General features: G+C 37.4%; 2 protein-coding genes across 12 annotated transcripts; one reads left to right on the top strand and one right to left on the bottom strand.

The window, feature by feature from the left end:
- On the bottom strand, positions 1-20,680 carry pou2f1b (POU class 2 homeobox 1b). Of its 10 annotated transcripts, none has more exons than XM_039676434.2 (15): positions 20,536-20,674; positions 16,156-16,221; positions 15,707-15,798; positions 13,349-13,519; positions 12,983-13,048; positions 12,443-12,575; positions 12,263-12,354; positions 11,658-11,831; positions 11,313-11,454; positions 10,855-11,000; positions 9,726-9,908; positions 9,520-9,616; positions 8,710-9,049; positions 8,517-8,617; positions 1-6,727 (listed from the first exon to the last, which is right to left on the bottom strand). In XM_039676434.2, exons 1-15 carry the CDS (start codon positions 20,579-20,581, stop codon positions 6,435-6,437), a joined length of 2,142 nt encoding a protein of 713 aa, XP_039532368.1. In that variant the 5' UTR covers positions 20,582-20,674; the 3' UTR covers positions 1-6,434. The 10 variants fall into 10 exon arrangements, with proteins under 10 accessions (XP_039532368.1, XP_039532367.1, XP_039532369.1 ...); XM_039676433.2 differs by having other exon boundaries at positions 9,726-9,905; positions 10,855-11,009; XM_039676435.2 differs by having other exon boundaries at positions 8,529-8,617; positions 10,855-11,009.
- Positions 20,681-22,260: 1,580 nt separating this feature from the next.
- gpa33b (glycoprotein A33 (transmembrane), paralog b) lies at positions 22,261-27,802 on the top strand. 2 transcript variants are annotated; one of them, XM_039678240.2, is made up of 8 exons: positions 22,261-22,424; positions 23,129-23,301; positions 23,414-23,630; positions 23,744-23,908; positions 24,849-24,965; positions 26,153-26,264; positions 26,400-27,086; positions 27,292-27,802. In XM_039678240.2, exons 1-8 carry the CDS (start codon positions 22,379-22,381, stop codon positions 27,305-27,307), a joined length of 1,533 nt encoding a protein of 510 aa, XP_039534174.1. In that variant the 5' UTR covers positions 22,261-22,378; the 3' UTR covers positions 27,308-27,802. The 2 variants fall into 2 exon arrangements, with proteins under 2 accessions (XP_039534174.1, XP_039534173.1); XM_039678239.2 differs by having other exon boundaries at positions 26,400-27,802.
- The last annotated feature ends 156 nt before the right edge of the window (positions 27,803-27,958 follow it).

A 27,958-nucleotide genomic window follows, 5' to 3' on the forward strand; every position in this document is an offset into this window, starting at 1 on the left:
TTCTTAGAATATTAAAACACTTGGAAAATGGTTTAATGATGTTTACAACAAAAGAGAACTGTACAGTTACAGTAAAAGATTATCTTTATATATATATAAAAAAACAAACAAAATACAGCAGACAAATGCATCATATCTACCATGTATCCTGATTCACATACTTATATTCTACACAATCATTCAGTTCTAAGCTACAGTGATGTAGCCGTTTAGCGTTCAGTCTTGGGTGTATGTTCGCTTGGTAGCAGGCCACGAGTGGCACTAGAGTTCAGGTCTGTAGTGATACTCAGATCCCAACCAATCATCACTATTACAACAGTGAGTTACAGCGTTCTGAAGGGAGATATACAAGTACAATCTACAGTATGAGACAGAGGTGAAAAATGAAACATTCCTTGAGCTTTAGCCATAGGAAATATGGAAATGAGAGTATAGAGAGAGATTTCGTTTGAAATCAATGACTTAAGTATTATGTACATCGTCTTTTTTAACGTCTTTTGTTTTAAAAACAATGATAAGTTGGGCAGTGAAACTGATATCACATACATCGACACATCCAAAAACATACAAAAATACTATTTCTTTAACCTACAGTAAGACAGTTTTGCAGTTAAATTCCATGCTGTGACAGAAAAAAAGAGCAACAGATCCAACGAACAAGAAAATCAAAAAAACGACAAACTTTTTCCCCCATAAGCATCTCAGGAAAAATACCAAAATATACATCTAAGCTTTGGATTACTGAGGTTAGGACTACTGTCAGAGCTGGGTTCTGTTTCTTAATACACAAGCTGAAGGGTTTGGGAAGGAAGAGGAATCTTTGGTATCTGCATTTGTAAAACATTTCATATTTGGATATTTTTGCTTTGGGATAGAGCTTATAGTTGCTTTGGACCCTCCACTTGCAATAAAAAAGATCAAAATCCATCTGAAAAGGGCCGTGTCACACAGACGCCGCCCTTGCAGGATGGAGGACAACGATGCATAGTTGATGCACAGCTGATCAAACCAATTGAAATCATGACAGTGGACACAGCAAAGCTAGATAAAGACATCGACAGAACAGCGAAACCACGGGACGACAGCACCTAAAAGACGACTATGGAGAGAGACGTTGCATGTTTTCTGTAGACAATCATAGAAACAGTTTTGCCTTGCTGCAGCCACAGAGTGGAACTCCAGAGGACAGTTTATCCTGAGCAGGTTGCAGTGAGCCCAGGACATCCTTCAGCGTATATTAATAAACATCACCCAGCCCGTGAGGGGTTACTCAAGTCCTTTCCAGAAGCCGGCAGAGCTGGTTTTTTTTTCCTTCCTCTTTCTACTAAGCCCCGCCCACTCAGCCACACGCTTCGATCGATCATCTCAAACCCCAAGCTAATGGTTGAGGCAGGGAACTCCATACAATCACTTTAAAAGTCTTTGGTTACCACTGAGAAGGTGAGGAACAAGCAAACCCAGAACGAACCGCGCACACCATGCGAAAGTTTCAGAAAGTTAGTTTTTGGGGTTTCATAAGACGACGATTGTCAAATCATAAAAAAAAAAAAGCTTTGGTGTAAAATGAACAAGGAGCTATACTGTGAACTTAAAAGTTAAATATAAATAAGTGGGATGGGCTTCCTATATGCATGAGCTTGCCTTCTAGGTATCCTCTGGTTCCTCACTCTAAACAGACATCTGCAGGCTTCTGGTCTGGGACAGATCTTTGTTTTTTGTTTTTTTTTTATTTCATCTTTCGAAGTAGATTAAAGCAAGTTTTTACTCCGTTTCGAGTTATAAATGAGGTATACAACAGCTCCTTTACTCAAACCAGCTCTCGCTTGGTGCATGACCTCTTCTGCAACTATCCTATTTTGTTACTAGACTAAGGGTCTACAGTGGCAAACCCTGCTACAATCAAGAAACTATCCAATCACAAGTCAGAGCATCCACACACGCCAAAATCAAGTGCCAAAAACAGGATCTGCAACAACTTCACATGTACAGAGCTGTTGCCAGGTTCAACACCGTTGGATAAATCACATCTGAAACATCTCATGTGCACACAGGTTCAAAAGGATATCATTTACAGCCAAGTGGTCAATTGCATCAAATGATGTATGACGCTTCCTTATATCCACTTAAAACCAAAAAAAAAAAAATATCCTGTATTTCCGAAAAGCGAGTCACTTGAGAATGTGACCTCAGACAGATCCTCTCTAAAATATCATCTTTCAAAGTAATGCACCACTAGCGCCCCCTACATATCAGCTGGAGTTGAGTTATTAGTAAAGCTTTCAACAGGTTTCCAACAGCCTTGAATTATACCTACATAATAGGCAGTAACACTTCCAAAATATCACAAAACACAAATAAAACACAGCCTTGTTTTCATGGTTGATATGCACCGCGTGACATATCAACGTCATTTTCGTGGTTGATATGCACCGTGTGAGTTGACATTGGTGCATGCCCTGTTGCGTCATCTTTCACTAACGCACGCACACACAAATTCACAACCGAACAAAATCATCTGTAACATCAACATATTACAGTTTGCTACAATGTGTCAAACTCTGAAATAATAGTAAGGCATAAATGATAAACGCAAGTTTGTCAAACAAAGAAAGCCAGTGACGTTGCTCCCTCATGATATACAAAAAAGGCATAAAGTAATTAAATTCAAATGATTGTAAAAGATTGTTAAAAAGCAACATGGCAAATTAAATCCATTAAAAAAAGGAAAAACAATAACCAAATATAAAATAAAATTAAGAGTAGTTTGGTGCCATCAAGTCAACTATCAACTAAAGCGGCGGGCTTTCCTTTAGAGCACCATCACAAGCCCCACCCACTCAAAACAAACATGTCAATGTGGGCGGGGCACACAACAGCCACTCCCACATCACAAGGGTGTGGTTGCAATTTTTGGTCTTGACTTTTTTTTTTTTTATCTTAGAATAGCTATCATATAAATGAAGTAATTTTTTGTTATTTTTTCCTTTTAGTGAATAAGCATGACAAAAACACTACATTCAAACTAGATATAAGTTCAAATATAAAATATGAGCATCTTACATAAGTGAATATATATAGAATTTAGAAAAGAAGTTCTCTAACCTTGAGTCATTCCTCAGATAAATATATCAGTAACTCCCCACAGTCCCGGCGCCACCACCGGGTAATGACACTAATGCGCAAAACAACACATAAATCTACACATCCAGAGAGGCTACGTTGAAATTTCCGGACAGAACCAGCGGAATGAGCAGCAACAAGACCCAGCCGCAAAGACAAAGGCTTTTTTTTTTTTCAACTTTGGCAAGTAGGATAACAAAATATTACAAGTTAACCTGGACAAACCCTTTAAGTAGTAGTACTTGAAATAGCAGTAGTAGACTTATGTGACATTATTATTACAGATTCTCCTGTTATACTTTGTAGTTTTGTTTTACACGTTGGCCATTTAAAAATGGACTGTTAGAAACAGCTTTTGTACATTCTGGAGTTGACTTCTGGTGTTTTGCCTAAAGTGAACCTTTCATGTAAGTGCTGCTGAGGTATTTCAAATCATATTACAATAACACAAATAGCAATGCTAGCAAAAAGAGAGTCGTGAAAAAAAAAATACAGAAAGGAACACAGTAACAAACCACAAAAGGGACAATAAGTGGAGACTCTGATCTCTTTGTGACAGAATTAAAAAAATGTGACAGAGTTAAAAGCAATGCTACAGAAATGAAATACTACTGTAATTCTCCCAGAATGCCTGTATTTATTGGTCGTTTAAGAAATAAAATCCAAGTTTAGACAATGAACCAATGCAACACTTAAAAATCTACCTTTCCCATGGACAAATTCAGGGCCTTTTTGGACTTCCACGGGTTTTTATGGACTTTAAACTAAATTATCTTGGTGGACTCTTGATATTGCTATTCATTTGTTGAAACACAGCATCAGTGTTGAGACCCAAAAGATCACATCCAAAACAAAGACTCACAGAGTAGGTGAATGAATGAAACGAAGGACACAGACTCCCAAAATCTCAACAGCACTTAAACACAAGGCCCTTAAGATTCTATTTGGATCGTTAAATGCTTCGACATCGAGAGCTAAAGCGAGTTAGCGCTGTGCTAGAGAGGCTATATTTCTTCATCAAGCCAAACACAATTTTTGGGTCAATGCAAGATGAATGAATAGGATTTAAAAGAAGAGTAATAAATGGTAAAGTTTGTCAGTAGTGAGTGGTGAAAGTGTGGTCAGCATTGCACTGGCCCACACAGGCACAGCAGCTAGTGAGAAATCGACTTTGGTTCAAGCTTTACATCATGGCTGCATTACATTGGTAGGGAAAAACAAAACAGACCATTTGGCTAAACCCCTAATTATGTCCCCGCACCCTTATAAGAGATATTTCAGGCCCACTACTGTGCCACATGGCTGTGGTTGCCAACCCTGAGCACATTTTTGATGTTTCTCTTATTTGACAACCCATCTGAGGTCTTAGGGTCTTTAATAACAAGCTGATGAGTTGAATCAGGCGTGTTTGATTAGGAAGACATCTAAAATGTGCTGGGGGTACTCCAGGACCAGGGTTAGGAACTAAAGCTCAATGGCAAAGGCTTTCAATCCTGGTCCATCGCTCTACACATTTTGTGCGTCTACCTCATTTAACACAATAGATACAGATCATCAGCTCATTAGGAGAACTCAACTGACTGTGTCAGATAAGAAAGACGTACAAAATGGGTCCCCAGGACCTGGTTTGAAAACCACTGCCCAATGGTATAGCCAGCACATTGGGCCCAGGGGACGAGAAGTGTATTTTTAAGAGGACTGAATCTGGTACCTTGTAGCTACAACAAAGGGAAATACTCAAAAAAGCCCATCAGGTAAGAACACACTTGCATTACTTCCAACACACGCACGTTTACAATTTTCAATTATCGGAAACAATGGGAAGAAGACTCCCCCATTTTTCTCACTCAAAGTCCTCATGAATTGCTAGCAGAAGGGACAATCCCAAACCTCAAACTGGTACTTTGCTGTAGTTTCACGCCCTACTCTCACCTCGACTCGAATCTATTTGGTTAGTTGCACTGATACTACAAAACAGGAGGGACAGCCATCTCAAAAAAAAAAAAAAAAGAAATAAAGAAAGAAAATAACTGTTTTCGTCTTTGGAAAAGATCAAAATATTGCATTATATTTCCTGTGGTCTACCGAGAGCCTTTGCTCATAAATATTTAGGCTTAAACTATGCTACAGTAGCAATATACAGCAACAGGTATAACAAAGATTTTTGGTATATCTTGAAATGGAGGCAATACAAAGACCCCCGAAATAAAGACCTCTTAAAGCGTGACTGCAGTCTGCTCGGTTTTTAGCAGAACTTCTGATCTCAAATCCAGTTTTTTGGTACAGATACTGTGCACAAGTAGAAAATCAAAGAATCAAACAAAAACAAACTTGAATATCATCCACCCCAACTGGCTTGACCAACACCTTCACAATCAGGTGGTGATACCAAAAGTAGATCCCATGTTAGGAAGACCTTGGGGAGGTTTACCTTACGTGGTTACACAGTCCTGACGCTAACGTACGAGTTGTGAGCTCTGAGTTACTGAAGCTCCAAAGTAGACAGCACTGCTCGGTCACTGTTGCCCACGCCGAACAACCCCTCCTCGACGAATCATCTCATAATTCGTTAAAGCTTTTAGTATTAAATAAGCCTGTGACTGGGTCAGAATTGAGACCCAGACTAGTCTTCTGCTACTGAGTAAACTACGAAATTATACAAAAACAATATTCACTAGAAAGAAAGGCCAGTCGAACGATTCCTTAAAGCAATGAAACCGCATCACAGCCGCTTATTACTCCATTTAAAGCCTTGTAACCACAAGTTAGTAAGATATAGGACATAAAGCTAACCCACTGTTTGACAAAAATAAATGATGTGCATCTAAAAGGAGATCCAGGAGGACAGGAACATCTGTAAAGCAGGATCTCCAGTGGAAAGAGAAGAGATCATAGACAGAAGGATATGAGGTGTCCTTTTTCTACGGTTACGGTCAGCAGTAAGAAGGTGTCATTTAACACAGAGTAAACAGTTTTTTGGTTAAAAGCATCTCAGAAGAACCTCTGAAGAAGAGGTATAATGTGAAAATGGGAGAGAGTGAGTTTGCTGAAACGAATATGCTTTTGCGTCGCACGGAGACTTGGAACAATGTCCAGGGAGGTTTCTGCTCTCCTGATGCAAGCTCTGTGGTGACGCCAACATTCGCTTATTGATTAATGTGTGAAAAAAGATATCTGTAAAGTTAGAACACACAAACCTTAAACGGTAAAATAACGTTAAAACAACATCAAATCCTTTTTTAGTGGGTTTGTTTTTGGTGGTAGCAAGATATTAAAGAAAGGGGTCTAGAAGAGGAGAGGAGTGGGTTAAGCTTTCACTGGGCCTTAGAGGCCGTGGTGATGGTGGAGGCGGGCATAGTTGCCGTGGTAACAGCGCTCTGGTGGGCATCGGCGGTGATGTGCAGATTGAGGGCTCCGGCAGCACCCCCGGCCCCTCCTGCAGACATTAAGCTGACCGGGTTACTGGCAAGCAGTGACAAGTTCTGAGGGTTCAGGAAGAGTGGTGTCGTCATGAGGTTAGGGGTACTGCCAGCGCTGGTGTTGGCAAACAGAAAGTTCCCGCTCCCGTCCAGTGACGTAATGGGCAGAGAGCCACTAGATGCCAGAGCTAAAGAGGAAGACAGATCAATATTAGAACTTGGTGTTGGAAACAGAGCGGTTGCCTAAACAAACTAAAATCACAAGAACAGAGATGCAGCAATATAGGAATTTTCACTGATAAGATGGTTAACACCTCTTTTTACAATTCTTCAGATTCCTTGCATGTTCATTTATGAAATAGTTTAGCTAATTTGTATACGTTTTTAACAACAGACAAAAGGTCAAGTATTCTTACTTGGCATGGTAAACGCTAAGAATTTCAACAAATTATTTAAATCACACCAAATTAACATGTTAAATACAACAGCCCCACAAAAAAGTCATATTTTTCAATAAAAATACAAAATGGCATTCCAAATGCACCTAGGTGATTTGCATTGTATGCAAATAAGTAATTTACAAAGTTTGAATTGTATGCAAATTTTGCATGCAGAAAGCTTTTGAGGGTGTAGACCAGGGTTCCTTAAACTCAGTCCTGGAGGGCCTGTGAGTTTCTAGTGATGCTGAAGACCTTGATTAGCTTGTTCGGGTGTGTTTACTCAGGGTTGGAGCTAAACTATGCAGGACAGTGGCCCTCCAGGACCGAGTTTGAGAAACCCTGGTGTAGACTGACACCAGTGCCACTAAAAACATGTTTGTTTTACAAACAGATAACTTGTACTGCTATTCAAAAGTTTGGTATCAGTAAGTTTTTTCTTATTATTGAGATTGTCTTATTATTGAAGTGTAACGGCTAAAAGTGTAACGGCTAACTTGGATCACGTGAGGCACCTCAGCCTATCATTTAATGACAGTGACATCAGTTACGGTTTATATTACACACAGTTTCTTGTGGATTAGCATGTTCGTCGTGAATGATTTTCTATATTTGGTGTTATTTCGCTAGTAAACCTACAGTAGGACTGCAATGTTTGTGGAATGTGCTTTTACTATTGCTATATAAGCTCATACTTCTGTTCATTACAGTGTGCATAAAAACACATCAGATTAGGTTTGAATCGTTTCATTAAAAAACAGCTGTTTTGGGAATACATAGTAGTGATGCTAGTTACTAAAATTGTAATTGTAATTTGATTGTTGAAATCTGAACGATATAAAGAACACATTTATGTATTACTAATTTTTTATTTTGTTTACCTTCATTCATTAAAAGCATTGAATCATTATTAGAAATGCACTGTAGTCATAAATCATTACAATTCAAGTCTAATTTATTTGTTGAAACCTGGAAGCCATAAAGAAAACAGATTTTTTTTTTGTTAATATAATATAACATAACATAATATAATACAACACAATATAATTTTATTTTAATTAATATTAATTTAAATTAATATTAATTTATAATTATAATTTAAATTTTAACATCTACTCTCATGTAATGGAAATCATAATATAATATAATATAATATAATATAATATAATATAATATAATATAATATAATATAATATAATATAATATAATATAATATAATATAATATAATATAATATAATATAATATAATAATAACGCCTACGACATATGCCTCGATAGTGGAATGAATGAATGAGTGTCACGTCTCGCTTGTTTACTTCGAACCGGAAGACACGTCCACTTTTGACACAAGGCCTCATGGGGCGTAGGAAACTTGTGGATAGAAAGTCCAGCATTTTGTTGAAATAGAAATCTTTTGTAACATTATAAATTAATCAAAGACCTCAAACGTTGGAACAGTAGTTTGTTATTTAAAACAAGCTGGTGACACCAAGATTAACAATTGCATGCAGAATCATAATGTAAATACAGGTGTACTTGCCGCTCCACACACCTTGGATTGTGGCCAAGGTGCTATTGCTCATCAGTGCTGGACTCAAAGCGCTTCCGAGACCTCCTGGCGCCAAACTAAGAAGAGCCCCGCTGCACAGGAAACACCAGAAAAAAGATGGAATTAACATTAAACACAAAGATATCCCATTACAAGCTTGTCAGAAAAATTCAAATACACTTACCCAGGATTGAACTGCGAGGATGCCATGAGCCCAGGGTTAAGGCCAGCGGCTGCAGCCATGGCGGCGAGGCTGGCGCTGGTGGGCAGCTGGGCAGCTCCTTGTAGAGCAGCCGTGAGGCTGGGTGACGCCACCATCACCTGCCCAGTGCCCAGAGTGTTTGCCAAGGAGGAAGATGCCTGACTCACTGCCGCTACTATCTCCTGAGCCGAAGCCTGCTCTGAGGACGTCTGCACCACGCTGGGGGAAGGGCTGAGCGAAGGAGAGGATGCTACGGTGGTGACCACAGGTGCAGTGGAGATGACCGATGCCGTGTTAGTGGTGGCCGAGCCAATAGTTGTGCCTGCAGGAAGAAAATCATCTTTTAAAGGGGTCATATAATAGTGAGAAAAGATTCGCGAATCGCTCAAACATGAAAGCATTGACGTTGCTCGTGGGGAATATTTCCTTCGAAAAAAAAAAACTACACCCAAAAGCAAAATTACAGCCAAGAACAGAACACCACAATTGCTTAGACGCCACTCTGCTCCAGCGTATCAACAATGACGGACTATGATGACAGCTCGCTCAGGGCGGGGATGTGTTGAAACGCTGCTGTCAATCAACAATCGTAGGAACAAACGGCTCGATTTGGGACGGAAAAGCATAAGGAGATTAAAACAAAAACACTAGAAAGATTTTTATCATTAAATGATGCTTGTGTACAGGCATTGGCAACACACATTTCAGTACAATCAACTTAAAAAAGTGCACGTATGACCCATTTAAAGATTGTAAGGAATTTTTTTTTTCAATCATTTCAGTCTTGCTTACCAGTGAAACCGACGCTAGTGCTGGTGAGAGATGTAATTGGGTTGACAGTCATCGTAGTCGGTGTGTTACTGGTCACAAGACTGGCTGTACTCGGTACCTGAAACAGGGGATAGAAGGAAGAGGTTTAGGACTATTTTAAGCAGTCAGACCTGTTGGTCTGAATGAAGTGTGTGAGGGGGCGGGGGGGTTGGGGCAGTTTGACGTACCAGAGTTGTGGTGTGAGGAAAGATTGCTTTGATAGGGGTGCTGCAGATGCTGCCACTGCTGGGTGGGTTGATCCTCTTCTCTTTCTGTCTGCGGTTACAGAACCACACTCGGATCACCTCTTTCTCCATGTTGAGCTGGTCCGCGATCATGGTGATCTCCTCAGAGGTAGGTTTTTGGTTCTGCTTGAAAAGGGCAAATGCACAAGAAACGCCCTTACGGCAAAAACAATTCACAAGCACTGCAGTCCACAGTTTGAGGAGGTAACAATTCAGCAGGAAAATTTGACTTTGGGACAATATCAAATGTTTAAACAACAGTACACAAATACTGTCACACTACATATCTTTCCGTTAAAGAGGAAGCTTTTTATATTTTTACACAGTTATTTATATAAAATAGTAATGATTATTTAAGTTTCAAATTACACTATTATTATTATAAAATGGTAATGATTATTTAAGTTTAATATTACACTATTATTATAATTATTATATAATGGTAATAATTATTTAAAAGTACGCTACTACTACAACTAAACTAATAAAATATTATAAAATTATATTAAAACCTGTGAAAACTAAATTACAGAACTGATTTTTTAACAGCAAAATTACTAAACAGTAGTAATAAAAGTACACTACTACAACTATTACTAATAATAATGATAATAATAATATGCAATGTAAAATAAATCTATGTAAGCTGAATTAATGCACATAAATACTAATTATTATTAAAATAATAATGAACAATATCATGTAATTTATATCCGTTTATAAATACATAATTATTATTGTCAAGCATAAATTATTATTTTGTATAAAATAAGTACAATAAATAATAATAAATTATAACAAATACAATATGAAACTGTAACTGTAAATGATAAAATAATACAAATGAAATGCAAAATAAATCTGTGTAAACTGAATTACAGAAAATAGTTTATAATTATTATTAAATAATTTTTTAATCGAACATTTTTCTGTCACAATTTTATTTGTCATTGCCATGTGGTCGGGTTAAACCCTCGAGTCTTCACTGACAATGAAAACCGAAGGTTGATTTTGTGCCATTAAAACTTAAACCACGGTCTCAGAATAAGCTCTGATATGAGATGTCGCTCACCTCCAGAAAGCTCTTTTCTAAGGCCACTCTGATGTTGGTCTCGATGCTGGTCCTCTTCTTGCGGCGGCGGTTCAAGCCCTCTATGCCCAGCCCAGGCGAGCCAAGAGAGCTGGGACTGGACAGGGCCTGTTCAGAAGTCTGGTTCTCTGCACAAACAGCGCGCACAAAAGCACAAAGGGAGACTGATATAAGCAGCTGTGGCAAACAGCAATGCAGACATGTCTCAGAGCATCAGCTATACTACTTAGCAACATTATTTAAGTTAAAGATTTGCTTTATATAACAAACCAACGACGCATTCGTTCACTCTAACGCTAGTACCCTGAGAGGAGCTCCAAAACTAAAGAGGAATGCGACAGGAATCTTCATATCCTTTCTAACATTCTTCATGGTCTCTAATGTTATTTTGACAGAGGAGGGAAAGGAGGAAGATGGCTTAGAGCAGAGAAAATACATACCTGCATCATTGAGCCATTTTTCAAGCAGGGGCTTCAGTTTGCACATGTTTTTAAAGCTCAGGTTCAAGGCCTCAAAGCGAGAAATGGTGGTCTGGCTAAAGTCATTTCCATAAAGTTTTCCCATGGCAAGGCCAACATCCCCCTGGAACAGCATAAAATAACATTCAGACATTCAAAATTTACTCGAGTCACCTAATGAGTCCCAGTTAAAGAAGAAATGTCTTTAAATTATTAAAATAAGTCACGATTTCTGCAATGACATGGATGACCAAACAGCAGAGACTTTTGAATAGTGAAATCAACAACAGACAACACAAACTGTGAGACCAGTGAAGCCTGGTTTACCTGAGTGAAGCCCAGTTTGATGCGTCTCTGTTTAAAGGTCTTGGCAAACTGCTCAAGCTCCTCCAGGTCACTGGGCTCCTCCAGGCTGGGTGTGTCGATGTGCTTTGGTGTCGTCTGGCTGTGAGCGAGGGATTGGATGGGGGTCGCTGCTATCGTGCGCGTAGGTGTCGCAGGCTGTGAAGCATAAGGATAAACGTATAGAGATAGACAAGGATAGTTGGGCATCAGCAGCTGAATTTTATATAGAAACAATAATGAAAACAGCAATAGTCTGAGTGGTTCCCAAACGTTTTCTGGATGGACCTTTCTCCACACTGATGCATTAAATTATCCAAAAGTGACACTCAAGACATTTATATAAGATTTCCGACTCAAATAAATGGTGTTCTAGTCACCAGAGACTCCTGAAAACTGTATAGCGGTTTTAGGCAGTAAAATTATATATATTTCTAAAGCACCAAATCAGCACATTAGAATAATTTCTGATTATGAAGATTTTTTTTAACAAATAAAACCAGTAAAATTGGTCTTTAAATTTTTTTTTTTAATTGGTAAAATTGGACTGAATAAAAATAGATCCAGTGTGTAAATGGGATATCCCTGACCTGTGTGGCAAGAGTGATGCTTGGCTGGGTATGCAGGAGGTTGGCTTGGCTTTGAGGTAGTTGAGTTAGAAGGTTCTGGGCTTGCAGGATACCTGTTTAGCACAAGAGGAAGGACCAAACAATCAGATAGACTGATCATACTGAGGGACAAAGAGATCTGAGGAGGTTAAGAGGACTCACTCTGCTGGCCCTGTGGCGTCTGCGAGATGATAAACTGCGTGGGCTGCAGCTGTGTTGCGATGTGGTGTCCCGGTTGGACCAGCACGAACTGCTGCAGGTTGAGGTTCTGCTGCTGTTGCAGCTGCTGTAACTGCTGCATTGTTTCACACAAACACACATAGTAAGAAGAATGTTAGTGTGCGTCACTTTTCCGGAGAGCACCAGTGCAGCTATGGCCATGACAACCTCATTAATTACAATAGATTTGACAGTAAAGACGTTTTAAATTTTGTTTGAAAACGAAATTGCTGTTGCCATCAAAACCAGCAAAGTATATCATTTAATCATATGATACACTGTTTTCTGAATTCTCTTATCCATTGCAAATTTTTATCATATTATATTGGGTACAATGATTCTCCAAATACTTTAGATGCAGCTTTCTTCATGTAAATAGCTGAAGAGCTGGGGGACATGTATCTTTCCAAAAGCCAAATATTTCAAACTTTTTTTTTTTCTTTATAACATTTGTTATTAATGTTAATTAAAAATACACTTCACTTTAACACTTGAGACATCCCCAGGACAGGTGAAAAAACTGCCAGGGCAAATCCTTATTGTTGAGCTCTGTGAATTACAGTTAGTTTGAATTATTTATTAGTAATTAAATGTAATTCAATTCATTAGTGATTACATTTTAAAAGCTTTTTCATTAATGTCTGTAATTTCAATTTGTTTTGCCTTTACTGAAATGCCATTTTTTCAAATGAAAACATAAATAATGAAAGAATGGGGCTTCTTCATTAAAAACAACAGCACTAGAAAATTCAGCCCCAAGCAAAAGCACTGAATAAATCACTGGATAATTTGCATGAAACGTCATTAGAGTTTAAAATAAAACAAGCCCCTTTTAGGAGTCTCTCTTACAGGTGTGATCTGGATGGGTTGAGAGAGGGTGATGGGGGTGGCAGCGGAGGCGGAGATGTTGGCTCCTGTGGTGCTGCTCTGCTGGCCGGCTGAATGCTGCACCGCTGCTGCCAGGAGCTGAGCCTGAGCCTGCTGTATCAATAACTGCTGCTGCGCTGGAGTCAAAGTCAACTTGACACAAAGAGGACACAGACAGCAATTCATTTTATGTCTAATGACCACATTTTTCACAAGGCTCACACAAAATTATATAGTCTTCCTAAGGTGCAAGTTAATCCATTATTCAAAAAGCGTAACCCCCAACTGTTTATAGTATATTTGTTTTGCTAAAAGGCATAAACAATAATTTTATACATTTTCAGTTGTCATTGTTGAAATGTGACATTTATAGTTGACCACGATTTATAATTAGGGCTGTCAAGCAATTACATATTTGTCATCTAATTACATGTCCAGATTAATTAATAGCAGATTAATAATAATCATTCAATAGATTTATTCAAACTTTATGAATGGGTTACTGAATCATTGGCTCCCTCACAAATTCACAATATACACAAATTCATTCAGTAATGAAACACTGCTGTGTTGAAAAGCAGAACACAATAATTTTTATTGGTGAAATTAAGAAAAAAAAAATGCATTCCAATAATTAATCATTTTAACATGTTCCCCCCCCGAATCCAAAAATCCATAACTTATAAAACTTTAAAGACATACCTACTGTGAGCTACGATGGTCTATGCTTTTGTTGAAGACATTGGATCACATTATTTCAACTTATTTTTAAAATAATTATTTTTTTTAAACAGAATCCTTGGTGACAAACTACTAGGGGTGTAACAATATATCGTGCCACAATATATCACAATACAAAAATGCAACAATACGTATCATGGACACTGACAATAGGTATCGTGGTTAGTCCGCCCAAAATAAAAATAAAAAACTACATCAAACATAATGTATAATAATGCAATGGGGGGAATATTTGTGGGTCATGATAATGCCAAATGTCTGAAGTTACCAGTAAAAAGTGGCCGACATTATTTTAAATATATCTAGTCAGTGAAAGCATGAAAGCATATTCATCTACAATAGTAATTTCAGCTTCAGAATCATGAATATTGTTATTCTGGTGTCACCATTGTCCTTGGATTACAAGCACCCAGTCCAAGCCTATTCGTTTAACCCTTGAATGTAATATCAAATTGGCATTTTAATCAATTTTTAATCAATTTAATACATTTTGTCTTGGAATATCGCAATAATATCGTATCGTGAGTTCAGTATCGCGATATGTATCGAATTGTGACATGAGGGTATCGTTACACCCCTACGAACTACATTACCTATGATTCTGCAAAGAAATCCAAAGAAAAAACCAAAAGAACACTATAACACATGAAGTACAGTGAGGCGTAATAGTCTTCCTTTGCTCTCCATAGATTTTAATTCAATTTTGTCATTCGCAATGCTTCAGGGGATTGTACTTCTTTCGCCTCATTAAAGTCGTTAAGCACACAGTCTTGTAACTGTATTTTTGTCTGATTTTTAAATAAAATGTTTTGATTCACCTCGTGGTTGATTGGTAACTCTTTAAAGACTTTTTTTAAATCCCTGAGGGAAAAAATGAGTGGGAAATATACTTCCAGAACCAAGACTGCTGACAAAAGGCGGATAGATTACCGCTGCTGAACACTATTGCACAATGTGGGTCATGTTTTTTTCCTGGTTTAAAAGCTCCAGTTTGGTAGTAGAAGCAAAGAAGGACTAATAAAGAGTGCTTTTCAATTATTGTGGAAGTGGTGTCAATCAGAGAAGGCAAATCTAGATTAAGACCATCCCAAAATTGTATTAGCAAAAATACGTTTTGTTTGATGCTCATGTACGGTGATATAAATGTACCGCAGCCTTCTGAGACTTCAAGCGGAGAGCAGAGCGGGTATGCTAATTAACGAAACGGTTATGCAGTACATGTAAATTCTGCATAGATTTGCATATTCTCAACCATCTGTTTCCGAGCAACTGCAGAGCAGCTCATTAGCATATGGGGCCCAATAATTTCCCCTGCAACCAGGAGATAAAACGTTGCGCTTTTAAGCTTTAATCTTCAGAGTTGTAACAAATCTCACACATTATATACAAACAGACAAAACAATTCATGACATCAGGTGGAAAGCCTGAGCAGTCACTCTGAGACATTATAATCACACATCCATTTCAAGACAGTGGCAGTTTAGTGACTCAGACACACGAGAGCTATGTCCCTGGGGACATCTTTAAATTCCTATAGCTCTTTCATCCATGACAAAGACCACAAATGTGTGTGTGTGAGCTCAGAGAAAAAGATCATACCTGTTGGAGCAAGGCCTGTGCGTGTGCGTTGGTGATTGCGCTTGTTGTTTGCACAGTCTGCCTCTGAAAGTCCAGTCCATTTGTTTGGGCACCTGGAAGAAGAAAAGCAGGCAATGCCACAATAGATCAGGGACACACAAAAAGGTCTTTTCAGCCAAGTTATTCAGCTCCATGGCCTTTTTTATTAATAAAAAAAAACAAAAAAACTTCTGACGGTGATTTATATTGAGAGACATTGTCCTGATTGCTCTACCTCAGTCAAAGCTGCACAAGCGACCCTTTAGAACAGTGAACTGATAGTCTTTAACTCGCTTATGAAAATCTAAAAGAAAGCTGTGCTGGAAGGATCAGGCAAAATGATCTGAGCAATCAATGGGGAAAAATACATGAAAGGCACAACATGCAAGCCAGACATCTCCAAAGAGCCAACGGTTCCTTGGGTAACTCACCAGTGTTTTCGTCCCCGCTCTCCATTGCACATTTACTTGTTTCCGATGGATTACTCATTCTAGAATCTACAACAGACAGAGGAAGACCGGACTTTCAGTTTTAGCTTCAGTGACTTTCGAAAGTGAGACAGCATCCTCAACATCACAAAAAAATGAATTAATTCCCATTTTTTATTTCAAACCATACGACTAAAAAACGTTTTACAGTAAACACTTCAAAAATTCCTTGGTTTGAGCAGTGGACATGTTTGCTTTGTTAATTACACCATTTGGATTTATAAGCCAAACATGTCCCCTACTCAACCCTAGATAGTAACAGCATCACTATACAATAGACCAGACCTTAATGTTGTTGCTGACAGCAAATATCACTCACCGGCGGCTGCTACACTCCCCTTCTCAAGCGTCTCTACGAGCATCACAACAAACTTAGCGCCCCTTTCGCTGACAACACTCAAAAGCAATGAAGTCTCGGTTTAACTAAACGGACTGGAGTGGAAAAACAACACACGTGCAGAGCACAGCTAAGCTTCGCTGAAACTGTGGCTGCCTTTCTCTCAGTCTCTCCGGCTTGCTTGATTTGCTCTCTCTCACTCTCCCTGTGCCATGATTGTCATAACAACTAGAGTGTGAAGAAGTTCGTTTTCATTCTGTAACGAAACAGAAGCGGAGCGGCTGCCAGAGCCGTAATAAAGCGTAATCAGTATGCAGCTGATTAAAGCCATATGCAAATCGGCCGCACTTCATTAGACGAGCAACACTTTGAAGTCCTGCAAGCAATTCATTTCGCACGGCGCTCTGAGAGCTTTCTCCCTAATTTAAATGTTCATAAATATTTATCATCTTATTTGCATATTAATTGGATCGCTTTGGAGGGAAAAATGAGGAATGGGGAAAAAAAAGCTGGAGTGTCAATGCACAAGCCCAATTACCTACCGAGTGCTGGTTAAATTAGGTGAAACAGGTGAGCTTTCTGTCAATGCGATCAAAGGGGGGAAAAAACGGCGAGGTCTGTATCTGGACATAAAGACAGCAGGTTGCGTAGAGAAGTGTTTCTTACACATTTCTAAGCACCAGAGGTTGAGGATGGAGCTGTTCGGGAAGTAAATGACTTGCCATTCTCCACCATCCTATTCACACAGCCCCTTGTGACCCAAACACTTCACGGATCAAATTCCCGTGACTTCTGTAGCCGTATTGTATGGAAAAGAACATGAAGTCTGCTTTGCATATCCAAAATAACTGTGCACCTCATTAAGTGATATTTTCAGAGCTCGGCCTAATTACAACAGAGATTTACATATTAGAACAAAGATCTGACGGAGTAAGCAAAGAAATCAGAACGTCTGTAAGGAACTTTTGCAGACACTTAAAATACTTTTTCAGAGTGATAAAACCGACTCAAACAAAAGGAGGATAATGAAAGGACAAGACTAGCATTATTATCCAACAAAACAGATAGTTTCAAAGGTTATATTTCTTAATTTTCCTTTAGTAGACAACTTCGTATCCAAAGCCGGCACACTTTGAAAAGGCTAAACTAACCTGGAGAGCTATATTCAAATTAGCAGAAAAAAATGCAAATAGTATACTTTTAAAAACAGGCATGAACGCAGGACAGAGGATAATAATTCATTATGAGAAAGCATGAACAAATAATGTAATTCATATTAAAATGATATATTTGAAAACATTCCATTTGAGTTTCAGAGGAACTGATGAAACACTAAAAACACTTGATGGTTGCTATCACAGACCACAATTTTCACACATGGCTTTTGTAACCTAAAACCATTTTAACTAAACAACAAGACACAAAAAGCATGAAGTTACTCCAATTTGCAGCAAATAAATACAAAGAGGACTGTTCGACAAAATCTCAAAGGCTGGCAAAAAAACAACAACTTGATTTTAGGTCTATAATCATTTTAATTAACTTTTAGCCTGAAGTGTTTCTGCATGTTCACATTATCAGAGCATGAAGAAAAGCACAAGAACAAGAAAAGAAATATAGACAGATGGTCAAAAAGAGATGCAAAATGCCATGACGTTTCACTCCTACATTTGATAAGTCTCAGTTACTTCTAAAATAAAAGTAAGAATTTATGTGGGTAATTTACACTTTAGGTATGAGCTGTGGACAGAGGAAACAAACAAGTTACGGCATGTCATTGCTTCTCTAGGCACTACACAAAGTGAAACTGTTATCAGATAAACAGCAGGGTCTGTTACACCTGACTCAATGACATATCGAAACCAGACAGTTATATGCGAATTTAAATTGTCAACCAAATAATTCCATCCAGAGAATTCGTGTTAAAAGATAATTAAGACTGGTGCAAAGGATTTCAAAGCAGATTCAACATGAAACCAAGTGGTAAATTAAAACAAACAAAACAAATGCAAATTTGTTTCCCTTAAGTTTCTCGTGTTGTGAGACACCACCAGAGAAATGTAAGTTTTAAAATGATTTTATCTTGTTTGGCCAAGACAACTTTTACCTTTAAATACTCTGTGTTGATTAATGGGAGAACTGCATACAAGCAATATATTACAGGGTGGGGTTTTGTCCAAAATCTTAAACCCAGATATGCACCATCCAGTGTTGCTATTGTTAGCTAAAAATAATTTAAATATGGCTGAAATAAAATATTACATAAAAAAAATTATAAAATAAAGCAGCCAAATAAAATAAAAATAAAAGTATACTGAAATAAATTAGGGCTAACTGTATAATAAATACAAAAATGACAAAAGCAAATAAATTTACTGAAACAAACTCAAATTAAAACAAAATGATATACTGTATATTTAAAAAAAATCTAATTCAGATACTAAAAAAAATGAATGTTAGTAATACTAATATTAGCCTATAATTATTTTAATCATGGCAACAATACCTAACAATAAGGTTATCACAACACCAAAATGTTTTAAACTGAAAACACAATCTTTTAGACTTCATAATCCTTAATATCAACACAAAACATATTGCTAACTTCAATTTACAACTATTATACACATGATATATCCAACTTTACCCACATACAGTGGTATTTACAAATCTGGTTGATCTTTTATATCATCAGCAAACGTAAACTTGCCTCTACAGCCCAGCATTAAACTGCTAAATGTGGACTATAAACATCACAAACATGTTCAGTAAAGTGGTTCTGTAAATTTTGTTAAAGTGCTATACAAACAAAACAGACTTGACACTCCCAACTGTGCATTAGTTTTGAATATCATCTCGACTGTGATTACTTTTGCCCTCGTATCTACATAGAATCACAGATATTTAGAACTGCATTATGATTGGATTGAAAGTGTTATCTTTAATAATGTAAGCAATTTGACAAAAGATTATTTGTCATAAGAGCAAAACTGTTTTTTTCCCCCTGTTCACGGACAATACAATAAAATAAATACAAATGAGCATAATAAACTAAATACACAAGCATACAGCTGCTGGGACAATAGTGGAGAAGCTGGGCTCTATATGAGGATTACCTATTAGACTAGCAAATAAAGCTGGCATAATGCCTGCATACATCTCATCGAGTAGCCCAGAGACACTGGCTGTGCTACAAAATATCAATTTGTTACAACTGTCCTGTAACATTGTATCAATTGCCGTCAGAGTTCCATTTTGGCACGTTCCGCCATCCTTCGACAATGAAATGGATTCATTCTGATAGAATACGCTGAACAGCGCATTCTGATCTCTAGAAGGCCCACATGAATAACATAACAGGACTACACGCCTGCAGTGGGCACAAAAGGCAAGAGAATGGGCATTAAAAAAATCACGCCATGTCCTAACTGTACACCAAGCAAGAACCCGCTGCTCTGTTCTTTCATATTTTCACCGTAAACACGTTGCGCAGACGCCGGCTGATTGCGAGCGAATGAATATTCAAAGCTTTATATGTGGGATTGGCTCACGGCACAATACAGCAACACAAAGCCGCTGGAGTAGCATTAGCCGCCTAGCATGCACACAGTAGCCTTTAGTTGAGATTAACTGTAAAATTCTTACAAGCTCTGACCGGGGATAGTGCAAAACCCAGCGAGCTGTCGCCGATTATGACTAATAAAATATGCAAAGCGGCGTTTGCTCGGCGGCGGTATGAATATGTAACGCGACTGCTCTAATCACACAAAGGAGGCATTTTTCCTTTAATTTGCCGTAGCACTGCATCGCCAGTTTCACGTCGCACAGACAGAGAATTATTGCCCGATACGTTTATTTAAAGGGTGCATATGACTGCAATATCGGGCTTGAGTATTTTGTTTACGCTTTCTCTCCCGCGCTTTTCTGGGTTGAGAGAAAGAGTGTTTGAATATGAATATGAATATGTAAAATGCAGTAATGATTACCTGGTCCTGAACTCTCATCTTGACTCGCTGCTCCTCCGTCCGCCATTTTGAATATTTAAGCCCAAATCCTCAAAACACAATACAGCGGCTCACCGATGCACTCACCCACAGCATCAGCATGGCAGATCAGAGGGTTCCCATCATCAGTGCGTTTGGTTTGAAACGGCCAGAACCACCTCCAAAAACTCACTGACATCATCACATCCAAAATATCTCATCATCCAAGAATCTTAAAGCTCTTAAGACCATAAACTTGTTTGAACTGTTTAATTTATTTTATTAGTGCATTCTGTTCTGTTTTTTTTTGTTTGTTTTTTGTTTGTTTTTTATGCATACTAGTATGTGTATACATACAGGCTATGTGCTGTAGCCTATTGCTTTCATTTATGATACCTTGCGATTAATAAAATAAAAAATAAATAAAAAAACTGCACCAACCATAATTACACGTAGACCTTGCATGCGCTGGGTTGTGCAAAAAGGAAAAAGGAAAGGGAAAAATTGATTAAAAAATGTTATATGAACATTTAAGTGAAAAGAAAATAATAAATAGGCTAAGTAAATATTGAAAATTTTACATTTGTCTAGGCCTAGGGAAAAGATGTTTGCATTATTGCAGATATTTGAGAAACGTAGCTATATTATATATTATATAAAACATTGGCAAAATGATGACACAGTTACAACATGAGAGTAACAGATTTAATGACGCAAACTTCAGTAATTTGATTAGACACGTTCTAATTCTGTTGTAATGCTGCTGTTGCAAGATAATAGTGTCATTATTTATCTCAGTTTAGTTTCATTGATGATAACTGGAAATTAAATTCCAGTTAAAACAAATCTCAGATATTTTATAAAAAAAACTTTATTATTCAACTATTAAATAGACTGTGTACATATTGTAAGTTAATATGTAATAAAATAATATAACAAATAAAGTTGAGTTCTGGATAACGTACTGAAAGGCCAAATACAACAAACACTTTGACAGTAAAAAAAAGAATGCAATTTTGTGTTTAATTTATACTTTTTTTTTTAAATAGTCTAAATGGAAAGAGTGAGAACAAGTCTGTTAACTAGCATAAGCAGTTTTTGTCAGCATGGCGTCTGGTAAAGAAGATCAATAGTTCTTTACCAAATGGAAAAATGAACTGTTCTCAAACGCTCTGATTTCAATTATGGCTCATTCACTGCCATCTGCTGGTCAGATATATGGCAATACACCACAGCTGGTATGTACATCCTTGTTTGAGGTTAGACCAGGGGTTCTCTGCACATTTTGTATGTGAGGATCTGAATCAGGTGTGTTAAATAAGGGAGACATACACAATATGCAGAGCAGTGGGTCCCGAGGACTGGAGTTGAGAACCCCTGGGTTAGACTAGATTGTTTTTTCGAAAGACAGAAACATTATGATATTTTTAATATTATACTGACATGAACACAAGTAGCTTGTTAGTGAGTGTGCCCTATGTACGTAAAACGTAAGTTTTATCAAGTGATATTGTATACAAATCATCCAGAATAAAATTCAAGAACTAATATGTAGTTTGTCCCTTACTGGCAACAACCCCTACCCCATTATTACATAGTATGTCAGTTCATTTCCAAGCAATGACTCCCTTTACTAATATGACTGTTATGACCTGGTTATGACATCACATCTGCCATTTTGTTTCAACCTAACTTGTAAAACTTTGAGTGAGAGGAAAGGGTCCAAAGTGCATTAAAGGTGTGGTAGACACAGTCACACAGGTACAGACTGCGGAAGAAAAACTGCCCCAAATTCCCCTAATTCACCAAAACATCATCTATTGCTGTGTGACTGGACATCGACAAAATGACCAACTGGAAGTGGATTTTTTGCAGCCTATATTTAATATCAGGTGAGGTGGTCACTTTCATTACATTTACATCGAGTACATCAAGATCAAATCAATGACACTATATGTTAGATAACAGTGTGGATCACACAAGTGATTTGTTTTCTTGTCAATTGTTCAACAAGTGACACTTAAATTTAATTTAAAATATGTTTTCAAGTAATAATGTTATTAATGTTTTCACCAGGGCTACAAAATGGCTACTTGTTTCATTCATTCATTTTTATAATAGACACAATTATAATAATAATAATAATTTATAATAATCTTTAGACACAATAAAAAGCTTCAGTAGGCAGTTTACAAATAAGCTGGACTCATGCATTCTTAAATACTGAAATGATTTCATATTAAATAATTAAATGAAGAAATTATATTAATAATAAGTTCATATTTTAGCAGAATGTATAATAATAACACCAAATGTATTGCTGATTTAGGTTACTTGTGATGTAGATTTGTGATACTGTAAATGAGATTGATTTTCAAATGCAGAAATACAAGGAATTTTACTAAATATTTTCAGATCATTCTCTCTTATTATAAAAACAGTTTTGAGTTTCATGTTTCTTAAAGTTTTGTGAAATGTTATTTGCGAATTCTGCATTTCAAACATTATTCCCACGCTTGAAGTCTGAGTATTTAAAATGTCTTAATAATTTGTGACATTGTGTGATATTCACAAAGTTCTCGTTTTTGCCTCATAGTGATGTCGACTACTTTTGGACTGGATGTGACAATGAGTCAAGCTTCTGTGGAGGTTGCCAGGGGTGATGATGTCACCCTTACATGCAATTTTAAACCTAAAAATCAAGTAAACAGTAACACTCTTATCATTATAACATGGAGTGGTCATTCCGATGAGACATCTGAAGACAAGGTAAACCAATTTTTTTGTAATGACAGTATTGATAAACTTCAACTGTCTACCAAAATACCACTAACCATGGTAAGTGTAAAAACAATGATTGGTTCCTTTTTTGGCCCTGTAGGTAATTTTTGGTACCTATTACTCCAATCCTCACGAAGTAGACATTGGACCACAGTATGTAGGCAAAGCCACAGTAGAGTTTGACCTTGGTGCAAAAACATCAAAACTGACATTAAAACAAGTCACTCTTAAAGAAAGTGGAATAATTAGATGTTATGTTCAGATTCCTGGGGACATTGAAGGCAAAACATTTGACTCTACTTCTCTTTTGGTTCAGGGTAAGATCTCTGGCACTTTGTCAAACTTATAACTTAATAAAATCTCAAAATAAAAATTCCATATAATATGGCTGAATCCTTTTTAAAAAATAATATCTACATTTGTCTTATAGTTGCACCATCACAACCTGTTTGTAAAGTAGTAGGCACCGCAGAATATGGACACGATATTAGCCTAACCTGTGTTTCCGAGGAGGGCTCGCCATCGCCCACATACAAATGGGAGAGATATGATGTCAAAAATGTCCCAAAAGCATTTCCTATTAAAACCACTGAAAGTAAGTTTGTTCTCTCTTTCAGTGGATTAGATTAATAACTTTGGTAACACTTTATAACACGGTTCCTTCGTTAATGAATAACTACACAAGAACTAATGAGTAACACAATATTAACAATCTAGTAACTGTTATTAACTAACAAGAAACTCTGATTAACGAACTAGTAAGTAATAGCGCACAGACGAAAGTGGTTGTCCACTATTAAGTAATCAATAACTACTATTTTTTTAATACTTCCCAGAGAACTACTGAAAAAGTTTATTAACAATCTAGTAACTACTATTAACTAAAATAAACTCTTATTAACGAATTAGTAATAGCTCACAGATGAAAGTGTTACTAGATACTTCTGTGGGAATTACTAATTATTTTGATCTGTATTATAAAGTGAAGATCATTGGAACTAACTAATGACTCAAGTGTTACTAAAGACATTTTCTAAAAGTGACTAAAGTTCACCAAAAATCTCAAACATTTGCACAAATCATGACTAGATCATGTAGTAACACTTGAGTAATTAGTTAGTTCCAATGATCTTCACTTTATACGGATCCAAATAATTAGTAATTCCCACAGAAGTATCTAGTAACACTTTCATCTGTGAGTTATTTCTTACTAATTCGTTAATAAGAGTTTATTTTAGTTAATAGTAGTTACTAGATTGTTAATAAACTTGTTCAGTAGTTCTCTGGGAAGTATTAAAAAAATTGTAGTTATTGATTACTTAATAGTGAACTACCTCTTTCATCTGTGCGCTATTACTTACTAGTTCGTTAATCAGAGTTTCTTGTTAGTTAATAACAGTTACTAGATTGTTAATATTGTGTTACTCATTAGTTCTTGTGTAGTTATTCATTAACGAAGCAACCGTATTCTAAAGTGTTACCATAACTTTTTTTGTCATTAAACGCTAAAGTTTTCACATGATTTTGTGTAACAGAGGATGGAGTTCTGGCTTTGGTCAATGTATCCATGGAGACATCAGGTTACTATATCTGCATGTCAACCAATAAGGTCGGATCAGCCAAATGTAACATGACATTGTCTGTAGTGCCAGGTGAGTATGCCTGCTTTCTTTCTGTATAAATTTATATGAGTATTTAATTTTGTTCAGATTATTTTATCATGTTTTGATTATTGTACCAGATTATTGTACCGAGTAAACTTTACAGCTTGACTCTTGCATTGTCAATACAAGATCTTGTATTGTGAAGTAATTAATGACAAAACTTTTATTTTTGGTTTAACTAACTCTTTAGCAGTAAAAATTAAAACGTTGTTGCTTGTAAAAACAACAGATAGCAATAAGGTTTATCGGAAAAGTCGATCTGACAGTTTTATGGTAATTTTAGGTTAAAATTAACTGACGCCTTGGGAAGCATTTCGACATGCTTCAATATCTGACGCTTTAGGCGCCCTTTAGCGTCAGTTAGATGACGTCCTAGGATCGCGTGTACCCTACCCCCACCCCACACCTAAACCTAACCGCGTCCTCTAACTGACGCTTTCCTTTAGCGTCAGTTAGATGACGCCGTAGGATCGCGTCATATAAGTGACGCTAAAGGGCGCCTAAAACGTCAAATATTGAAGCATGGTCAAAGGTGATGTCTTGGGGTGAGAATGCGTTGTAGTTCGGATACAATAACAAAACATGCGAATCTCAGTCATCCAAAATCTCAGAAATAACCAGTAGTGGAGTGCAGCCAGACTGCACCTGGACCTTTCTGAATGGTTAGCTACATTTATTCATCTGTTTCTGGGGGATTTCCGTTTAAAATAAAATAAATTCACTGCTCTCTCGTCTCCTCTGAGGCTGGGACTTCTGTGTTCATCTGTGGAGCAATGACAGAGCAGTTTGCATGCTTTGTTCAAACTTTTCCCATTGTGTTATAATTGGTTACATATTTGTCACTTGCACAAACCAAATGTCAGCACCGTGGGTGGAAACTTTAATTGCAGATTAATTGTTGGTAATATTTATAATATCCCCTTTCTACATCAGAAGGGGAGCAAAATCTGATTGGCCTTTTTTTTACATGCTTGTAGAGAAAAAGCTTACCAAAACTAAGTCACTGGTCGTCACTTTTCACGTTTTCTGGGTTGATAGATGCACCGGGGACCCAATTATAGCACTTAAACACAGAAAAAGTCAGATTATCATGATTTGTTACCTTCAATGCATGAAATGAGACTTTCAGCTTAATTTTGCTACATTTTAATTTCCATTCCTTTCTGTTTTTACAGCCTCTATGAATATGGCCACAATAGGCATTGTTGCTGGTTGTATTGCTGGAGCTGCATTGCTTATAATACTCATCATCTGCTGTGTCCGCAAACGGAAACAGAAATCAAGAGCGTAAGAGTCAAGTGGAATAGGTCACCATTTATCCTCTGGAAGCAATAAATTATGTGTTTGTTGGTATTTAGGTGATTCTGGTTTTTATTAAGTTATTCTTTTTAATTATTATTAATCTGTGTTTACTTTATTTAGAACTCCAGTGCTGGAATACCATGACACACCACAAACAGAATACATCGATGAAGGGAATGTGCACATCACTGAAGAGAGACCTGACATAGCTCGAAGTGATGACAATGGAGGTGGCCGTGATGACCACAGTTACCGCCATGATGACCGCAGAGGTAGCCCTGATGACACCAGCGTTCACTATGATAATCGCAAAGGTAGCCGTGATGACCTCAGAGATCGCTATGATGATCGCAAAGGTAGCCGCGATGACCTCAGAGATCGTGATGACCTCAGAGATCGCAATGATCGCAAAGGTAGCCGTGATGACCTCAGAGATCGCTATGACGATCGCAAAGGTAGCCGCGATGACCTCAGAGATCGTGATGACCTCAGAGATCGCAATGATCGCAAAGGTAGCCGTGATGACCTCAGAGATCGCTATGACGATCGCAAAGGTAGCCGCGATGACCTCAGAGATCGTGATGACCTCAGAGATCGCTCTGACGATCGCAGAGGTAGCCGTGATGACCTCAAAGATCGGTATGATGATCGCAGAGGTAGCCGTGATGACCTCAAAGATCGGTATGATGATCGCAGAGGTAGCCGCGATGACCTCAAAGATCGGAATGATGATCGCAGAGGTAGCCGCGATGACCTCAGAGATCGCTATGATGATCGCAGAGGTAGCCGCGATGACCTCAGAGATAGGTATGATGATCGCAGAGATCAGTATGATGACAATAGATATCGCTATAGATAAAATCATTAAGATCAGTATGATAATCAGTATGTGATGAACCATTGAATTATTATGACAGCCATCAAAATGTTATAAGGAGGATGGCCGTGAGCCAAGGCCTCTATATTTTTTTCTGTGTTGATAATCAAATACAATTGTTCTTTATCCCTGCAGTGGCAAATGCAACTGATTCCTCTGACCTCAACGAATTATCCTTTTTTATTTACTTTTTTGTTTTATTTGACAGGATTGTAGTAGTATTTTATATACAGCATATAGTTTTTTTGTTGTTGTTGTTCTGACTTTCAGCTTAACTCAAGTAATTAGGCAAAATCATATTTTTGTTCTTCTGAATCATGCATGTGTTCAGTCATTTTTTGGGGCAGGTGTTCAGAATGGTGCTTAAGTACGGTGACACTTTTTTTTGTACATTTCTATATTATTATAAGAATGGAAAAAGCTTTGTCATGTTATGTATGGTTTTTTTTTTCATCCAATGAAATACGCCCTACTTAATTATAATCATGTATAATTTGCAATCCTTATAATTCTTATGAGCAGTTTTACGAGCTGTTAGGACATTTTCAGTAATTTTACGGCACAATGTTGGAATTTATTAAAATGGCTAGAATTAATTACACACACTTGCTTTTCACTTTCTAAATAAATAACGGATTGTAAAATACTGAATGTATGACTGTTTATTTTTCTTTTTTTCCATTAACATGGGGTTTTGTAACAAGAGCAAGCTCTAAAGTCACCTTAAGTTACAGCCCTATAGTACTTTTTACGTTGAATTCAATATGTTGCAGACCCAGTTGCTATTTTTCTGAAAGACGCA

This window comes from Pimephales promelas, chromosome 7 (assembly GCF_988280905.1).
Source record: "Pimephales promelas chromosome 7, fPimPro1.hap1.1, whole genome shotgun sequence".
In the NCBI taxonomy this organism is placed as follows: domain Eukaryota; kingdom Metazoa; phylum Chordata; class Actinopteri; order Cypriniformes; family Leuciscidae; genus Pimephales; species Pimephales promelas.

Bases quoted from the DNA above. Each gene is read 5' to 3' on its own strand.
- pou2f1b (XM_039676429.2), bottom strand. From the start codon at position 20,581: ATGGCGGACGGAGGAGCAGCGAGTCAAGATGAGAGTTCAGGACCAG. The intron at 12,576-12,982 runs GTGAAGTGTATT...GAAACAATGCAG, and splicing joins GGGATGTCTCAAGTGTTAAA to CAGTTACAGCAGCTGCAACA. The intron at 8,618-8,709 runs GTAAGTGTATTT...TTTCCTGTGCAG, and splicing joins TCCTCGCAGTTCAATCCTGG to CGGGGCTCTTCTTAGTTTGG.
- gpa33b (XM_039678239.2), top strand. From the start codon at position 22,379: ATGACCAACTGGAAGTGGATTTTTTGCAGCCTATATTTAATATCAG. The intron at 22,425-23,128 runs GTGAGGTGGTCA...TTTGCCTCATAG, and splicing joins CAGCCTATATTTAATATCAG to TGATGTCGACTACTTTTGGA. The intron at 26,265-26,399 runs GTAAGAGTCAAG...TACTTTATTTAG, and splicing joins CGGAAACAGAAATCAAGAGC to AACTCCAGTGCTGGAATACC.